Raw genomic sequence first — 19,371 nt, forward strand, 5'->3', positions numbered from 1 at the left:
TGTGTTTGTAGATTAAACAGACAGCTCGGTACATTCAGCTGGTAAAAACTTCTTACAAAAACAAGTAGTGATGAAGTCATCTCTGCTCCACTTTAAGCCATGAGAGATTGACATGCATATCATTAATGTTAGCTCTCCGTGTACATTTAAGGGCCAGCCATGCAGCCCTGTTCTGAGCCGATTGTACATTTCTTAAGTTCCTCTTTGTGGCACCTGACCACACGACTGAACAGTAGTCCAGGAGCGACAAGACTAGGGCCTGCAGGACCTGCCTTGTTGATAGTGTTGTTAAGGCAGAGCAGCGCTTTATTATGGACAGACTTCTCCCCATCTTAGCTACTGTTGTATCAACATGTTTTGACGATGTCAGTTTACAATCAAGGGTTACTCCAAGCAGTTTAGTCACCCCAACCTGCTCAATTTCCACAACACTTAGTTGAGGTGTAGGGCTGAGTGAATGAGTTGTCCCAAATGCAATGCTTTTAGTTTTTAGAGATATTTAGGAATAACATATTCCTGCCACCCATTCTGAAACTAACTGCAGCTCATTAAGTGTTGCAATAATTTCAGTCGCTGTAGTAGCTGATGTGTATAGTGTTGAGTCATCTGCATACATATATTATTTTACTCAAAGCATGTCATTAGTAATGATTGAAAAAGTAAGGGGTTAGACCACTGCCCTGGGGAATCACTGACTACCTGGATTATGTTGGAGGCTTCCATTAAAGAACACCCTCTGTGTTCTGTTAGCTGTCTAACTCATTATCCAGAATAAATCAGGGGGAGTAAACCAAAACACATGTTTTTCCTGCAGCAGACTATGATCGATAATGTCAAAAAGCCACACCGATGTCTAACAAGACAGCTCCAGCAATCTTTTAATCATCAATTTCTCAGTCATTTGTGTAAGTACTGTGCTTGTTGAATGTCCTTCCCTATAAGCCTGCTGAAGTCTGTTGTCAATTAAAAATGTACTGTAAAATAGCATTGTATCTGGTCAAACACTATTTTTCCAAAAGTTTACAAAAACGTTGGTAATAAGGCTGATTGGTCAGCCTTCTGAGCAAGTAAAGGGGGCTTTACTAGTCCTGGGTAGCGGAGTAACTTTTGATTCCCTCCAGGCCTGAGGGCACACACTTTCTAGTGGCTTATATTGAAGATATGGCAAATAGGAGTGACAATATCGTACGCTATTATCATCCGTAATTTAACATCCAAGTTGTCAGGTGGCTTGTCATTGTTGAAAAACAACAATAATTTTTTCACCTCTTCCACACTCAATTTACAGAAATGAAAATGACAATGCTTGCCTTTCATAATTAGGTCAGTTATACTTGGATGTGTAATGTCGACGTTTGATGTTGGCATGTCATGCCTAAGTTTCCCAATCTTGCCAATGAAAAATAATTACAATAGTTTGCAATATCAGTGGGTATTGTGATGAATGGACTCTACAGGGTGTCGAAAGTGTTTCACAGGTATGCTAGCCCATGTTGACTCCAAAGCTTCCCACAGTTGTGTTAAGTAAGCTTGATGTCCTTTGGGTGGTGGACCATTCTTGAGACACACTGGAAACTTGAGTGTGAAAAACCCAGCAGCGTTGCAGTTCCTGACACCTGGTACCTACTACCATACCCTGTTCAAAAGGTACTTAAATCTTTTGTCTTGCCCCCTCACCCTCTGAATGGCACACTCCATAGCAGTGATTGAATACCCATACTAACATACTGTATTGTTGATAGTGTTGTTAAGGCAGAGCAACGCTTTATTATGGACAGACTTCTCCCCATCTTAACTGAGTATATACTACAAGTACATTTTTGTATACTGTAAATGAACAGTATGCTTTCAGTTGATCGTATTAGCTCTTCACATGTCTACTGGAAGTTTATGCTGTTGCTATGCAACCTTTTGCTAGCTAGTTAGCATAACAAATTACAAGTTAGACATTTTATTTATTCAATCTGGAGTGCCAGAGTGCGCTCATATTCAGAGCGTTGTCAGATTGTTAGTTTGTAAATTCAGAGCCTTTCCCTGTCGGAGAGCACACTGGACGCTCGGGCTGAGAAGTAGAGTTTATTTGAGCATTCTGACCATACAATGGCAGTCAAGCACCCAAGCTAACGTTGGCTAGCTTGCTAGCTACTTCCAGACACAAACGAGACCACTCTGACCATTTTACTCGCCCTAGCAGAACTGGTAGTTTCATGTTATCCTGAGAGTTGGTGACTGTGCTGCTGGCAACAATTGAATTACTTTTCCCCCAACGTTTAGTGACACCGGCTATATTCAACCGGTGTTGAGCGCTCGTAATTTAATTATTCTGCGCTCTGGTACACTCAGACGAGAGTCCTCTGAAATTGTAGTAGATGGCCAGAGCAAATTTACGAAAGCACCCGAATGTCAATTGTGAACACACACCGACTAACATTTAGCTAAGCTAAGAATGATGGGAATAATCAAGTCAATAAACGTTGGGGAGTTAGCCTTTAGTTAACATACTGGCAAGTTCGATGTATAAGTAGCCAACTAACGTTAGGTAGCTAGCTAACAACATACCAATACATCCTGCTGTAACACTATGTGGTTCATAAGGACAGCGCAGCTAACAAATTGTCAGCCAATATAACATGTAAGGCATTACTTTATTACATAGCTCAACACATCTGTCATAATTAGTTAAAGCAACTCATTTGTATCCTCTCTCGTATTTCGACTGCCTATTTTCCGATATTTTCTTCAAATCTGGAAACGATGTGAAGTGTTGGGGAATAATCAGAATTGGTTGGTAACATAGGTAAGATGTTTTATATTCATCATATGTTTGTAAGTTACTTCTCATCAGAATGTTATTTTTGTATAATACTGTGGCGGGGTTGCAGTATCTGTTCTATGTCAAGACTAAGTTGTTTGGGCCGGAGAGAAGGGAGAGGTCAAGCGTGTATCTCTTGGCTCCACAATGTCTGTGTGTCTCTGTGATCTTGTCAAGATAGGATGGATTTGATATATGCCTGTTGATATGGAGGATTGGTTTATGGTTCTGAGTTTGAGAAAATAACAGTTTAGGAGACAAAGCTGAACGATTTATTATGTCTATGCTGTCTGACTATGTGTGTTTTTTGCTATTAAAGGATCTCAGCTGCAATGTGTAAGGAACTCAGAGAATTCATTGATAGACACTGAATTGATCTGAGAGTCACAGGGCTGTGATAGAGCTCATATAATTAAAGATGGACTTTGATAACTAACTCTGACTTGTGTGTGGTTTGCTCTCATCATTTGGTAAATAGAGGAAATTTCCACGACAGAAGCCACGCCCATTTCCTGAATTATGGGCCCTAAAGTACAGAAATAGTGTCCTCTGCGTGTATACTTCATATTTTGGCGAATTTAGTATGACATCCGGGAACTTTTGGCATACTAACTATATCCATACTATGACCAAAAAGCATACTAAATACTCAATTCACGTCACAAATAGTATGGTTAGTGCAGTTAGTACGAGTATTCGAACACAGTTCATGTCTCAATTGCCTAAAGGCTTAAAAATCCTTCTTTAACCCGTTTCCTCCCCTTCATCTACACTGATTGAAGGTGATTTAACAAGGGACATCAATAAGGATCATAGCTTTTACTTGGATTCACCTGGTCAGTCGATGTCATGGAAAGAGCAGATCTGTTGGACAGATAGGTAATCAAAGCACTCGGTGGAGCTATTTTCATTACCATTGATTATCCTTCCAGATCAACAGAAGGTGCTGAGCTAGGGGTCAGGGTGGACTTGGACATTGCAATTGCTATTACTCACAGTGTGATGCCTGCGGACCAGATGTCCACTTTGAACCCTGAAAAGGTGTCCAGGCCATTGGCGATCTCGGGGGGCTGGAACGCCGGCGAGCCCTGACTCGTACGACACGTGTCATCCTCTGCAAACGGGTGCAGAGCCTGGTGGGGGAGCGAGAGATAGGGAGAAAAGGCTCAAAATCAGCACACTCAGAGGGAAGAATGATATCTACATAATATAGTTAAGAACATGCATATCCCTAACAATAGGTAATATACAGGTAAAGGTGACTGAGGTAAGCGAGATGACATCTCACCTCTGCCACGCCCAGGTCGGAGATCTTGAGTGCCCCGTCGGTAGTCAGAAGCAGATTTCCTGGTTTAATGTCCTTGTGAACGATTCCCTGGCTGTGCAAATATTCAAGGCCATCTAACAGCTGTAAAAAGTACCTGAGAGGGAGGGAGGGTTAATAATAAAATCCTACAAGATAAGTCAGTACACCACATTAGCTCTACAGTGAATCCTAACTTGAGATCTGTGCACACCACAAACAAATTGATATTTTGCATAAATCAAAACATCAGTGCATAATTCATCACCTTTTGAGTGTGAGCTCAGCCATACACGATGTATCGATCCAAGCAATCTAATAGGTCTTTTAATCAAGTGTGACTATAAATTTGTGTTAAAGGCCAAATGCAGCCGTTATATATCAACTCATTTCTGGGTAACAATTAATCCTCATACAACCGACTAGGGTCATTTTGAACCCAGAGGCATATTTTATATCATAGCCAATAGGTGGTTTATTCAATTCTTCAAAATGTTAATGACCTTGTCAATGAACTTGTTCTTAATAAATATACATAAATTGCTTAGTGTTTCTGTATAAAGACTTCAAATGAAATAAAAATCCAGTCCTTTGGGGTCATTTTGACCACAGCCAAGTGTTCTCCTCGGGCCTGAAAATTAGAGTCCGGTACTGACACCACAAGCTGACATCACCAATAATATGCAGAAAGAGATGGGGAACCTGGGCATGATTCTCCCCGTGGTGTCAGAAATAAACTGCTGACTACCCTGTCTCAGGCCATAGACATCGCTGCTTTTGCAAAAACAATCAGCCCTCATCATGGCCATGAATTTCTCTGGCCCAGGTGAGCCCTGGTGAGCTGAAGCCCGAGCCCTGGCCCAGTCCGACATCATAGAAATGTAAATGAGCCCAAACAGCCTGATTTCTAGAAAACAGTATATTGATTTAAACTGGTGTTGAGAACAATGAAGCAGGCAGCAGTGGAGTGAGGAGACCAGGAAACCGCCAGTCTTAGAAAAGCACAAAGAGAGGAAACAAGTTGCTAGAATGTTATGTAACTTAAGTGGATTTTGCTCTTTACTATAAAAAAAAGCCTGTCTGATAATCAATGTGATTTTGTTTCACTGAATCTCCGTCTATATATTTAGTTAGGCTAATTGATCTCTGGCTGGGAAAATAAGTTGAGGTGGTAGCTCATTTATTAATCTGCTTACAGTGCATTCGGAAAGTATTCCGACCCCTTGACTTTCTCGAAATTGTTACATTACAGCCTTATTCTAAAATGTGTTAAGTCATCCCCCTCAATCTACCCACAATACTCCATAATGACAAAGCAAAAACAGGTTTTGGGAAATTTTTGCAAAAAATACAAAAACATATTTACATAAGTATTTAGACCCTTTACGCAGTACTTTGTTGAAGCAGATTTGACAGAGATTACAGCCTTGAGTCTTCTTGGGTATGATGCTACAAACTTGGCACACCTGCATTTGGAGAGTTTCTCCCAAATAACTAAGGGAGAATGGGAAGGGATGTGGTATTCTGCAAGTGAAGCTAAACCAGGCTACACACCGCCTATATATAGCACGGCCCTGCAAGAAATGGAAGCCAATTTGAGAACTATTGCAGCTAGGTGATGGTTTTGATTTGTGTCAACGACATTTGGACTAGCTGAAAGGGACACTTTCTTGGGGATTGTCGCCAGTTTCATTGACGGAAACTATCAAGGACACACAGTGTTGTTGAGCTGAGAGCACATACAACACCACCACACAGCAGAGGGCATTTACCAAAAATAGTGTCCTGAGGAACTGGAACGTGCAGCGACAATTAATATGAGTGGTGACTGACAGCGCAAGCAACATGGTCGAAGCCTTCAACCTACCTTGTTTTGAGGAGACCAATGATGATGGACAGGAGGAAGATGAAGCATCCGATATGGAGGGCGCACCACCTGCGATCTCAGTTCCAAACTGACCATATAGCCAACAATGTGGACATGATGGTAAACCAGTACTTCAGAGTCAAATCTCCATTTACGGTGCCCAATTCACATGCTTCAGTTCGCAACAAAGGATGCCATTAACATGCATGATGGGGTTAGCGGACTGATCCAGAAACTGGAAAAACTTCTGAAAGGTGTTAGGAAGTGTACATTGAACACAGAAGAAGTGACAGATTGGGAGTGCATCCCACAACAGCATGTATGACAAGAACAGCCAATTACGCATGATTGAGTGTGTATAAAGATGTTCTAAAAGAGACCCACTGTGGCAAAACAAACTGAAGTCTACCTCTGATGATGCAAAACTCACCCTAAACGAAATGAGTTGGCTACAGGTCCTGGTGGAGGTACTGACAACACAAGCTGATAATATGCAGAAAGAGATGGGGAACCTGGGCATGATTCTCCCCGTGGTGTCAGAAATAAACCGCTGACTACCGTGTCTCAGGCCATAGACATTGCTGCTTTTGCAGAAACGATCAGATAACGTTTCCACTCAGTTCAGGGGGTATTATAAATGATAAACATCTTGTCCTAACTGCCAACCTGGACCCCAGGTTTAAAACTGAGCGGGTGATAAGGGATGAGCTGGTGCGTAACCAGCTTGGAGAGATACGCAACCTCCTTGTGAAGGAAACAGAGGCTATCAATGTGCCTCCGGCAGGTGCATTTGCCGTACCAGCAGCACCCAAACCTGCCCTTGAGCAAAACAAAGTGCCCAAAAGACCTCACATGTTCAGCTCTTCATTGTACAGAGGACCGCTGCTGCTGAATCAAAAGCAGAGGTAAAGGAGTACATAACGGTCATGAGAAGAAAAACAGACGTTATCACCTTTTGGAAAGACATCTCCTCATCCCTGCCTGGCAAGAGTGGCCAAAGGTTTTTTAGCATCCCCAGTGGCTCTGCAAGCACAGAGAGGGTATTTTCCGCTGCTGGCCTACTCTCAAGGCACCATCGCATAAGCCAGACACTGGCCAAAATCATGTTTCTCAAAGTGAATTCAAAGGCACGGTAGACTGAGCCAAGTAAGGAATTTTTCCATTTCATTTTCATTTAATTCTAAGTAAGACACAGCCTATGTGTGCAATTTATAGACTAAGGATTTAATACAACGAAGTGTTGGCACACTTGTATTTGGGGAGCTTCTCCCATTCTTCTCTGCAAATCCTCAAGCTCTGTCAGGTTGGATGGGGATCGTCGCTGCACAGCTTTTTTCAGGTTTCTCCAGAGATGTTCGATTGGATTGAAGTACAGGCTCTGGCTGGGCCAGCCTAGGACATTCCGAGACTTGTCCCGAAGCCACTCCTGCAATATCTTGGCTGTGTGCTTAGGGTCGTTGTCCTGTTGGAAGGTGCACCTTCGCCCCAGTCTGAGGTCCTGAGCACTCTGGCGCAGGTTTTCATCAAAGATCACTCTGTACCCTCGATCCTGACTAGTTTCCCAGTCCCTGAAAAACATCCCCACAGCATGATGCTGCCACCACCATGCTTCACCGTAGGAATGGTGCCAGGTTTCATCCAGACTTGGCATTCGGGCCAGAGTTCAATCTTGGTTACATCAGACCAGAGAATTTTGTTTCTCATGGTATGAGAGTCCTTTAGGTGCCTTTTGGCAAACTCCAAGCGGGCTGTCATGTGCTTTTTACTGAGGAGTGGCTTCCATCTGGCCACTCTGGCAAAAAGGAAATGATTGGTGGATTGCTGCAGAGATGGTTGTCCTTCTGGAAGGTTCTCCCATCTCCACAGACGAACTCCGGAGCTTTGTCAGAGTGACCACCGGGTTCTTGTTTATCTCCCTTACCAAGGCCCCTCTCCCCTGATTGCTCAGTTTGGCCGGGCGGCCAGCTCTAGGAAGAGCGTTGGTGGTTCCAAACTTCTTCCACTTAACCTGTCTACGACCCCGTTCCGCTAGCGGAATCCTTCGCCAACAGGCAATGAAATTGCAGGGCACCAAATACAGAAATCTCATAAATCACATTTCTCAAAGTATTAGGCACCATTTTAAAGATACAATTCTCATTAATCCAGCCAGTCTGATTTTTTAAAATGCTTTACAGTGAAAGCTCCACAAACAATTACGTTAGGTCACCACCAACTGACAGAAAACCCCTGCCATTTTTCCAGCCAGAGAGAGGAGTCACAAAAAGCACAAAGAGATAAAATTGATCACTAACCTTTGATGACCTTCATCAGATGACACTCATAGGACTTCATGTTGTTACACAATACATGCATGTTTTGTTCTGTAAAGTTCATATTTCTATCCAAAAATCGTATTTTACATTGGCGTGTTACGTTCAGTAGTTCCAAAACATGCAGTGATATTGCAGAGAGCCACATGAATTCACAGAAATACTCATTATAAATGTCAATGAAAATACAAGTTTTAGACATGGAAATATAGATACACTTCTCCTTAATGCAACCGCTGTGTCAGATTGCAAAAAACCTTTACGGAAAAAGCATAATCTGAGAACGGCGCTCAGAGCCCAAACCAGCCAGAGAAATATCCATCATGTTGGGTAATCAACATTATTCATAAATAGCATGATAAATATTCACTTACCTTTGATGACCTTCATCAGAATGCACTCCCAGGAATCGCAGTTCCACAATAAATGCTTGTTTTGCTCGATAATATCCATAATTTATGTCCAATTGGATTTGTTAAACAAATCCAAATGCGCGATCTGGTCCATTCGGAAGAAACGTTCAAAAAGTTATATTACAGGTCGAAGAAACAGTGGGATATTGGTTGAGTTCAAAAACAACAAACAGGTTTTTGCCTGCCATATGAGTTCTGTTATATTCACAGACATCATTCAAACAGTTTTAGAAACATCATAGTGTTTTCTATCCAATACTAATATGCATATATTAGCATCTGGGACTGAGTAGGAGGCAGTTCACTCTGGGCACGCTATTCATCCAAAAGTGAAAATGCTGCCCCCTATCCCAAAGAAGTTAAGAATGATGGAGGCCACTGTCTTCTTGGGGACCTTCAAAGCTGCAGAGATGTTTTGGTACCCTTCCCCAGATCTGTGCCGACAATCCTGTCTCGGAGCTCGAAGGACAATTCCTTCAACCTCATTGCTTGGTTTTTGCTCTGACATTCACTGTCAACTGTGGGACCTTATATAGACAGGTGTGTGCCTTTCCAAATCATGTCCAATATATTGAATTTACAACAGGTGGACTCCAAACAAGTTGTAGAAACATCTCAAGAATGATCAATGGAAACAGGATGCACCGGAGCTCAATTTCAAGTCTCATAGCAAAGGGTCTGAATATTTATATATTTTTCATTAATTTGCAAACATTTCTAAAAACCCGCTTTGTCATTATGGGGTATTGTGTGTAGATTGATGAGGAAATTGTTTTAGTTAATCCATTTTAGAATAAGGCTGTAACGTAACAAAATGTGGAAAAAGGGAAGTGGTCTGAATACTTTCCGAGTGCACCGAATGATGCCGTATAATGAGTACATACAGTGCCATAAATGTAATGACAGAAAAGTAAATGCTTCATGTCAAACGATTTCGGACAGATCCATCAAAACACCAACCATGAGAAAGGGTTAAACATAAGTTAAATCAACTTGTGAATTTGATTGAATATAGCCATGATCCCACCTTCCCCCATATCTTAATGTAATGACATGAAACAAATTAGCCGATTATTATCAATCACTTTACAGATGTAACAAGTTTAAAAAAAATAGATAACCCTATTTACATGTCTAATGATGTTTTAATGAGAATTAAGTTGATATTTTGCTATGACTGTTGCTTTTTCCAACAGTTTCTTCTTGGGGTCAAAATGACTCCAGTTGGTAATCCATGTATGTTCAATATGGTGGTAGCATGAGGGTTAAGTACCTTAATACCTTACTGTAATAGAACACTAAGAGCTCCCTAAAAGTAATAGGTAAAAATTACTTTTAGCAAAAAAACTCAAGCAATAACAAAACAGTCTTAGCTTTATCAACAATGGAGAGCTCTGCAGTCCAGGGCCTAAACTTAGTCTTTGAGTAGACTCTGAACAGAAGCTCAGACTAATAAAATAAAAATAAGAGGGAGATGGTGAATTTGAACAAGAGGCTAGAGGCAGAGAGGGAGAGAGAGAGAGATGGCGAGAAAGATGGCAAAATAGATAAAGGGCGGGCGAGAACAATAGAGAAATGGTGAGCGAGAGATAGCTGTTGAGCTAGGGAGCTGCCAAGAAAAAGAGCGCGAGAGAGAAAGAAGAGAGAAAGAAACTTACCCGTGAGCTTGAAATACTGGAAATCTTTTCTCTGGGACGCTGTCCAGCATTTCTTGCATCCCACATACGCAATACTCCATCACCATATACGTAAGATGGGCAGTCAAGGGAATACTCAAAACACAAACAGCGCAATGAGAAGCATTTACACATTAAAAGTTCCATATTAAACAGCCATTAAAATACAACAGAAAGGGGAAGACATTTTCCTCTAACAGAATGCATATAGGTAACGGGGACGGCAGGTACCCTATTAGTTAGAGCGTTGGGCCAGTAACTGAAAGGTTGCCGAATCGACTCCACGAGCTGACAAGGTAAAAATCTCTCGTTCTGCCCCTGAACAAGGCAGTTAACCCACTGTTCCCCGGTAGGCCATCATTGTAAATAACAATTTGTTCTTAACTGACTTGCATAGTTAGATAAAAGGTTAAATAAAAATATATATTTTTAAGAAACTGTTAAGGGAATTTTTATCAATGACTAATTATGTATACATTTCAAATCAGGACTGACTAATCAGAATACTATTATGTTACTGTATATGTATGAATTTTCTTTCTTAATCTTAGTACTGAATATAATGTTTGTGAATGAATCAAGGATTAGAACAATGACGGTCTGTTCCTGGGTAGAAATGAATGAACTAAATCTTCAGACTGGCTAGAATGCTTATCTACACAGGAAAACCTTGGCTCAGCCATAAAATTATATTGAATTGGTAGGGAGACGGATGTGGGAAGGCTTGAGATACATCCTTTGTACTGAAATGGAGATGGCACGGGTTGGTACTGGAACTAATGACGTCATTTTCAGGTTATAACCTGTATCGTGTTCAGTACTCTCGTGAATAAACTCTGCTGTTTGACTTTAAGACTGGGCTCTGTCCATTATTATAGAATAAGGTTCTTACAAAACCTTATGAATTGACAGTGTTTAATTTTAATTGGGTATTAAAACAGAGCAATTTAATTCCTTTAACAGAAACACTGTCTCAGAGTGGGAAATTGATTAAATATGGCATTTGTTTTACTTTAGGTGAGTTTCTCCAAGGCTTTGAACCAGCAGCAACGCGGGTTATCTTGGAACTACAAGATAAATTGATAAGGCAAAAACTAGATGTAAACCAATTAGATATTATCTTCAAGAAAACCTAGAGGTCGGGGATGGGCAACTTTGATGGGGGTCACAAAAAAAATATCTATTCTACATATTCTGCCATGGGGCTGTAGAGAAAATGCTGCAGTTTTAAAGCAAGTTTGCGGCAATTCTACACATTCTGCCATGGGGCGAAGAGAAGATTTTGTAGTTATATATATATATATATATATGCGAGAGAGGAGAGAGGAGAGAGAGGCCTGGGGATGACGCAGAGCTAACTGCGAAGTCATGTCTGCATCAGGAGTCTCTCCACTGCTGCAGGGTAGAGAAGGGAACACACACTAGAGTCCTGCATCGGGTCAGATAGCCACAGTTCCCCACAATTAACCCGCAAATAAGTGTACACTAGCTACAGCTTCTCAATATGGATAAACAGTACTATGGCCAATTTTTTCTCGCGCTTTTATAAGCCCAGTTATGGTACATTGTTAACTAATTAAAAATACATAAAGCTGACGAATAAAAACTGTATAAAAATATCCAGATGAAAAGTCTTCCCCAATTGCATTCATCTCTCTTACTCAGCCCGTCTGCCACCCTTTTTATTTGTCTTGATGTGAACCATTGCTAGTGAAGCACAGTAATTGTATCAACAAAGGTCCAGCTGAAGCTGTTGCTTGCTATAACTTGCAACATTGTATCAACTAGCCTATTCCTGGCCCTTGTAGTTTCCCATGTCAGTGAGTTTGGGACAGACAGCGGTCTTTGAGCAAGGGAAAAGTGTTCAGGTATTATTTCCACTGGAGATATGGGATGATCAGATAATGATTGGTCTTTTTTACAGAGACTTGGTGATTGAGGCCGGGAGATTGTCAGAAAGATTTTTGAAATAATGTGAGGAACTATTATCATTTGCAAAAACTCAGCTTTTTAATGGTGGTTGTGGTGAGTTAAGAATATCAGAAATCAGATATCCCAAATTGGCACTTTCCTACATTTTCACTCAGCAAGCCAAGTACTTCTATGCATGCTCAGGCACATGCTCCCTCATCATGAACAGGACAGTGAAACCAAACATGCTCATATGGAGCACTCAAAACAAGACAATTAAAAAACAAACTTGTAAACGATGGTCATTAAAATAAAACTTGTCTCTCACAAGTGTAGCTTGAGAACAGTCATTTACTGTAATTAGTACACGCATGAACAGAAATTAATGTAACCAAATGGGGATTAACGGTACATTTACTACTGGTGACATGCAGTGCCTTCAGAAAGTATGTATACCCCTTGACCCATTTCACATTTTGTGTTATAGCCTGAATTCCAAATGTATTCAATTGTTGTTTTTTCCCCACATCTACACGCAAAACCCAATAATGACATTGTGAAAACATGTTGAGAAATTCTAGCTAATTTATTTAAAATGAAATACAGAAATACCTCATTTAGATAAGTATTCACACCCGAGTCAATACTCGACCACTGCTACTCAAACTTCCGGGATGCCTACAAGGCCCTCCTCCGCCCTCCCTTAAGCAAATCTTATCATGACTCCATTTTGCTCCTCCTTTCCTAAAGGCAGAAACTCAAAACAGGAAGTACACGTGCTAAGGACTATTCAATGCTAGTCTGGCCAATCGGAACCCACGCTTCAAGATTGTTTTGATCCCGCGGACTGGGATATGTTACGGGTAGCCTCTATGAATAACATTAACGAATACACTGATACAGTGACTTTGTTTATCAGGAAGGGTATAGGAGATGTTGTACCCACTGTGACTATTAAAACCTACCCTAACCAGAAACCGTAAGATAGATGGCAGCAATCACGCAAAATGGAAAGTGCGATCCACCACATTTAACCATGGCAAGGTGACTGGGAATATGGCCGAATACAAACAGTGATGTCATTCCCTCTGTAAGGCAAACAAACAAACAGGCAAAAGATCAGTAGAGATAAAGTGGAGTGGCAATTCAACGGCTCAGACACGAGAAGTATGTTGCAGGGTCTACAGACAATCACAGACTACAAACGGAAAAGGGAGTGTGTTGCCAGGAAAATAACCTCTCACTCAATGTCAACAAACCAAAGGAGCTGATCGTGGACTTCAGGAAACAGCAGAGGGAGCACGCCCCTATCCACATCAACAGGACCACAGTGGAGAAGGTGGAAAGCTTCAAGTTCCTCGGTGTACACATCACGGACAAACTGAAATGGTCCACCCACACAGACAGTGTGGTGAAGGCAGTGCAACGGCACCTCTTCAACCTCGGGAGGCTGAAGAAATTTGGTTTGGCACTTACAACCCACAAACTTTTACAGATGCACAATTGAGAGCATCATATCGGGCTGTATCACTGCCTGGTACCTCTCCAGAGGGTGGTGCGGTCTGCCAAATGCATCACCGGGGTCAAACGGCCTGCCCTCCAGGACACCTACAGCACCCGATGTCACAAGAAGGCCAAAAAGATCAAGGTCAACAACCACCCGAGCCACTGCCTGTTCACCCCGCTATCATTCAGAAGGAGAGGTCAGTACAGATGCATCAAAGCAGGAATCGAGAGACTGAAAAACAGCTTCTATCTCAAAGCCATTAGACTGTTATATAGCCATCAGTAGCACCTTAGAGGCTATTTATCTGCCAAAGGGTGCTCTTAAAAGAGTTAAGAGTTTACAGACTTGAAATCACTGGCCACTTTAATAATGGAACACTAGCCACTTTAACAATGTTTACATATTTTGCGTTACATCTCATATGTATTCTGTATTCTATTCTACAGTATTTTAGTTTATGCCGCTCTGCCATTTCTCGTCCAAATATTATTCCATTGCTTTAGATGTGTGTATCGTTGTGAAATTGATATATATTATTGCACTGTTGGAGCTAGAAACACAAGCAACACACGCAATAACATCTGCTAAACACGTGTTACACTAGAAAAATTCTACAAGCTCTGTCAAGGTGGTTGTTGATCATTGCTAGACAACCATTTTCAGGTCTTGCCATAGTGTTGACTTAAATATACTTGAAAACCTAACTCAGGAACATTGACTGTCTTCTTGGTAAGAAACTCAGATTGTAGATTTGGCTTTCTTTTTACATTATCGTCCTGATGAAAGGTGAATTGATCTCCCAGTGTCTGGTGGAAAGCAGACAACCAGGTTTTCCACTAGGATTTTGCCTGTGCTTAGCTCCAATCCGTTTCTTTTTTTTATGCAGACTCCTCAGATTGGCCCCATAACATAACATGGATTGGCCCCAAACATATCACTTTGTATTCAGAACAAAACATTAATTGCTTTGTCACAATTTTTACAGTATTACTTTAGTGCCTTGTTGCAAACAGGATGCATGTTTGGAATATTTGTATTCTGTACAGGCTTCCTCCTTTTCACTCTGTCAATTAGGTTAGTATTGTGGAGTAACTACAATGTTGTTGATCCATCCTCAGTTCTCCCCTATAACAGCCATTAAACTCGAACCGTTTTAAAGTCACCATTGTTGTCATGGTGAAATCCCTGAGCGGTTTCCTTCCTTTCCAGAAATTGAGTTAGGAAGGACACCTGTTTTTGTAGTGACTGGGTGTATTGACACACCACCCATAAGGTAATTAATAACTTCACCATGCTCAAAGGAATATTCAATGGCTGTCTTTAAAAAATAAAAACGATCTGCCAATAGGTGCTCTTCTTTGCGAGGCATTGGAAATGGAGGGACTTTACAGATAATTGTATGTGTGGGGTATAGAGATAGTCATTCAAAAATCATGTTAAATGTCCTTGCAACATATGTGACTTAAGCATATTTTTACTCCTGAACTTATTTAGGCTTGCCATAAAAAAGTTGCTGAATACTTACTAACTCAAGACATTTCAGCTTTTTATTTTTAAGACGTAAAAAAATAATAATTCCACAGCCCCAAAGCATGATGTTTCCACCTCCATGCTTCACAGTAGGTATGGTGTTCTTTGGATGCAACTCAGCATTCTTTGTCCTCCAAACACAACCAGTTGAGTTTTTAACCAAAAAGTTATATTTTGGTTTCATCTGACCATATGACATTCTCCCAATCTTCTTCTGGATCATCCAAATGCTCTCTAGCAAACTTCAGACAGGCCTGGACAGGTGTCCCCCTGCTTAAGCCAGCACTGCAGGATTTGAGTCCCTGGCGGCGTAGTGTGTTATTGATGGTAGGCTTTGTTACTTTGGTCCCAGCTCTCTGCAGGTCATTCACTAGGTCCCCCCGTGTGGTTCTGGGATTTTTGCTCACCGTTCTTGTGATCATTTTGACCCCACGGGGTGAGATCTTGCGTGGAGCCCCAGATCGAGGGAGATTATCAGTGGTCTTGTATGTCCATTTCCTAATAATTGCTCCCACAGTTGATTTCTTCAAACCAAGCTGCTTACCAATTGCAGATTCAGTCTTCCCAGCCTGGTGCAGGTCTACAATTTTGTTCCTGGTGTCCTTTGACAGCTCTTTGGTCTTGGCCATAGTGGAGTTTGGAGTGTGACTGTTTGAGGTTGTGGACAGGTGTCTTTTATACTGATAACAAGTTCAAACAGGTGCCATTAATACAGGTAACGAGTGGAGGACAGAGGAGCCTCTTAAAGAAGAAGTTACAGGTCTGTGAGAGCCAGAAATCTTGCTTGTTTGTAAGTGACCAAATACTTATTTTCCACCATAATTTGCAAATAAATTCATTAAAAATCCTACAATGTGATTTTCTGGATTTTTTTCTCATTTTGTCTGTCATAGTTGAAGTGTACCTATGATGAAAATTACAGGCCTCATCTTTTTAAGTGGGAGAACTTGCACAATTGGTGGCTGACTAAATACTTTTTTGCCCCACTGTATTAGCCACACACCCTTCCCCTTCTTTTAAAATACTCAAGACACATCTTCACACATATTTTAGTCACTTTTCACAGACAGCTAATCAGCTAGGCCTATTGCCATGCGCCCTGCCCAAATAGGCATAGGCAAATACGCACTATTTTTTAAATAATCAAAATAATCTTTTATTCCTAAATCATGCTCTCTGGTGAAATATTTTGAATGAGTTCATTCATTTCTGTATAGACAGGAGTAATTATATACATTTTGGCAAATGTATTTCAATGTACTTTAGGGGAAGTTACTAGACACCCCCGTCTATGAAATACCTCGTATGCCATTTCTCTCCTCTTCTATTAGTTTTCATATCAACTTTCTTTCTTTGTCCAGAAGCCAAGTCCTAGTTGTTACATCTTCAGATTCCCCATTTCTATGTTCCTAAATAAGATTTTTATATATGTCACATATGAACCGCTAGCAGAATTGCTTTTTGGCAAATGTTTGAACATTTTGTATTATTGGTTTCTTCATTAGAGGAGTTATATGTTCTGTTAAGATGCATTACAATAGTCTAAATGTGATGTGTCATTCTGAGCACAGTGGGTGGACTCCCTAAATGGGATACAATCCAATGCCTATGGTCAAATTTAAATCTCCCAGGTCACGTTGGCCAGTGTCACATTTTCCTAACAGAAACCCTGGTGTGCACACACACAGAAGGATATATTTTCTGCTTCTCTTCATTGTACAACACATCCACCAAATGGATCACATTTTTGTGCTGGAGTCTCCGTAGCAGCTGGATCTCCCTGAAACACAAACAAACCAACAGACAAAAAAGGTTAGAGATGTTACAAATGAAACTCCCTCACAGGCATCACAACTGAAACATTGGTGAAATTTAAAAATAAATAAATAGCACATCGTAAAAGAAATGATGCGTAGACTTCAGGGGGAATGAAACATTAAGGTGAATATAACAGCAGAATAAAGGGTGAACGACACATTGGGGTGGCTAAGCTCATTGAGACAGCTCTATAAACTGGCGCTGGAGGGGGAACTTTAAATCACCCCAAGCACCACCATGTCAAACCCCCAGGAGACTCCACATTCATCTGCTACAGAGTAGCCGGCCTGCCACTAATGACTACAGCTACTGCATGAAGGGAGCAAACACAAACGAGGCAGGCCAAAAGTGTTAGTGTATTCATGCCTCAGTCTATCCTTGTTTTTAAAATGACTGGGTTTGAATTATCCATGTCATTCAACTGGATGGGAAGGAATTCTCAGCTACATTTGAAAGTGCATTTTCATGAGTAAATGTTGTCATAGTAGGCTAATCTTAAGTGTTGTACAATAATAGGTTAGTTTACAGAAGGGCTGAACTTACTGATTTGGCCTAGTTTTTCAGCTTGGTCATTAATAAGAAATGAAGCAGCCATGGCCGAAGCCAAATGAGAGTTGTCTTTGGGGCGGGGGGGGGTTTCATGTGGGTTTCGTACGCGGCAAGAGTTTATACATTCTCTCTGCCAAAACAGTACACAGTCAAACTATTCTAGATAACTTGAAACCGACTAACCAAGTCCTGTCTTGAAGTCGCAGAGCAAACTTCTTTCGGCTATTAGCTTCAGCCAACTGGGGTTCCGACCATGGCAAAGTTGGTTTGACATTGGATAGCCCATCTCTGGGACAAGTTACGGTTAAAGGGTCGGAAACTTTCCGGGAAATTTCCGGAAATTTTCCATGGGAAGTTAAGCCCGGGAATTTTTCTTAAATTCATCAAATAAAGTTAGCTTATAACAGTGAATCTTTTTTGTGGGATACACAAGGCAACATATTTTGGTTAAACTATCCCCAATTTGCAACCCTCTGCATGCACATTGCATTCTTCCATCACAATTCTCAAGATCTTACACACTAATGAGATGCTATTGAGCCCACACTACTACATTGTCTGAGCCAAGGACTTCATGCTTTCTGGTAAGTTTTGATTACAATATTGGGTGGGGTGAATATATTTTATGACATACATTATTTTTTGTGAAATGTTATCAATGTGAAAGGTTATCAAGTTATAGCAGCAATCTACCTCACCAAGCAAAGTGAGAGGAATAAGAGAACCACATTGAAGCTGGCCAGCAACACCCGCTGGGTGGTGTTGTCATCATGTTTAACGGTCTTCTGGAGGGGAAGGAGTCTCTCCAAGAAATGGTATATCACAGTCTGCCGATATGGACAGCCCCATCAAGAGGATCCTCCTGGATGATGTATTTTGGGAGAGTGGTAAAGCAACCTGAAACCTATAGCAGTAGCCATTAGACAGATTGAAGGAGACAATGCCATCCTGTCTGATATTCAGACTCTGCTTGCAGATGTAAGAGAAGAAATCCATACAACCCAGCCCACTTCGCTGTTGCTCAAAACAGAGGAAACTGCAGTTCTGAAAATAATCAAAAAGCGTGAAAACTTCTGCCTGAAGCCCATACACGCCGCAGCGTACATGTTGGACCAAGCATGTTGGCGAGAGCATCCTGTCTGGTGCAGAGATCAACAAGGCCTATGGTGTCATCACTACCATGTCTCGCCACCTTGGCCTGGGCAAGGTTCTTGGCAGTCTGGCGAAGTACACTTCCAAGCAAGGGCCTTGGGATGCAATATGGCAGTCGTGCCAACATATCTCATCAGCCACCTGGTGGAAGGGACTTTGAGGATCTGATGCTCTTTCCCGTTGCCTCCATCATCCTCTAAATCCCACCAACATCAGCCGCCTCAGAGTGCAACTGGTCCTTGTTTGGGAGCACACACACCAATACAAAGGTTGAAAAATTGGTGGCCATCCTGGCAAATTTGAGGCTTTTTGAGCTTGACAACGAGCCACCCTCAACAAGGTTGGAAAGTGAAAGTGAAGATGAGGCCTCAGAGTCTGATGTTCAAGAGGTGGACATTGAGGAGGTTCAGGGAGAAGACATGGAGGCATGAGAGGAAAACAACCAAAGCTTTAGTTTAGACTATCATTTTACAGATGCATGTTGAAAACATTTTTTGGGGAATGTGATGGATCATTGGGGA

At 41.4% G+C, this 19,371-nt stretch overlaps 1 protein-coding gene across 1 annotated transcript in view; it reads right to left on the bottom strand.

Moving 5' to 3' along the window:
• The window catches only part of LOC112226590 (serine/threonine-protein kinase STK11), a 46,525-nt gene that overhangs the window by 14,164 nt on the left and 12,990 nt on the right, over positions 1 to 19,371 (bottom strand). The window contains 4 exon segments of the mRNA XM_042307644.1: positions 3,809 to 3,945; positions 4,101 to 4,233; positions 10,366 to 10,455; positions 17,028 to 17,111. Of these exon segments, the coding sequence (XP_042163578.1) occupies positions 3,809 to 3,945; positions 4,101 to 4,233; positions 10,366 to 10,455; positions 17,028 to 17,111 (444 nt within the window).

The sequence above is a fragment of the Oncorhynchus tshawytscha genome, linkage group LG28 (genome assembly GCF_018296145.1).
Source record: "Oncorhynchus tshawytscha isolate Ot180627B linkage group LG28, Otsh_v2.0, whole genome shotgun sequence".
Lineage (NCBI taxonomy): Eukaryota > Metazoa > Chordata > Actinopteri > Salmoniformes > Salmonidae > Oncorhynchus > Oncorhynchus tshawytscha.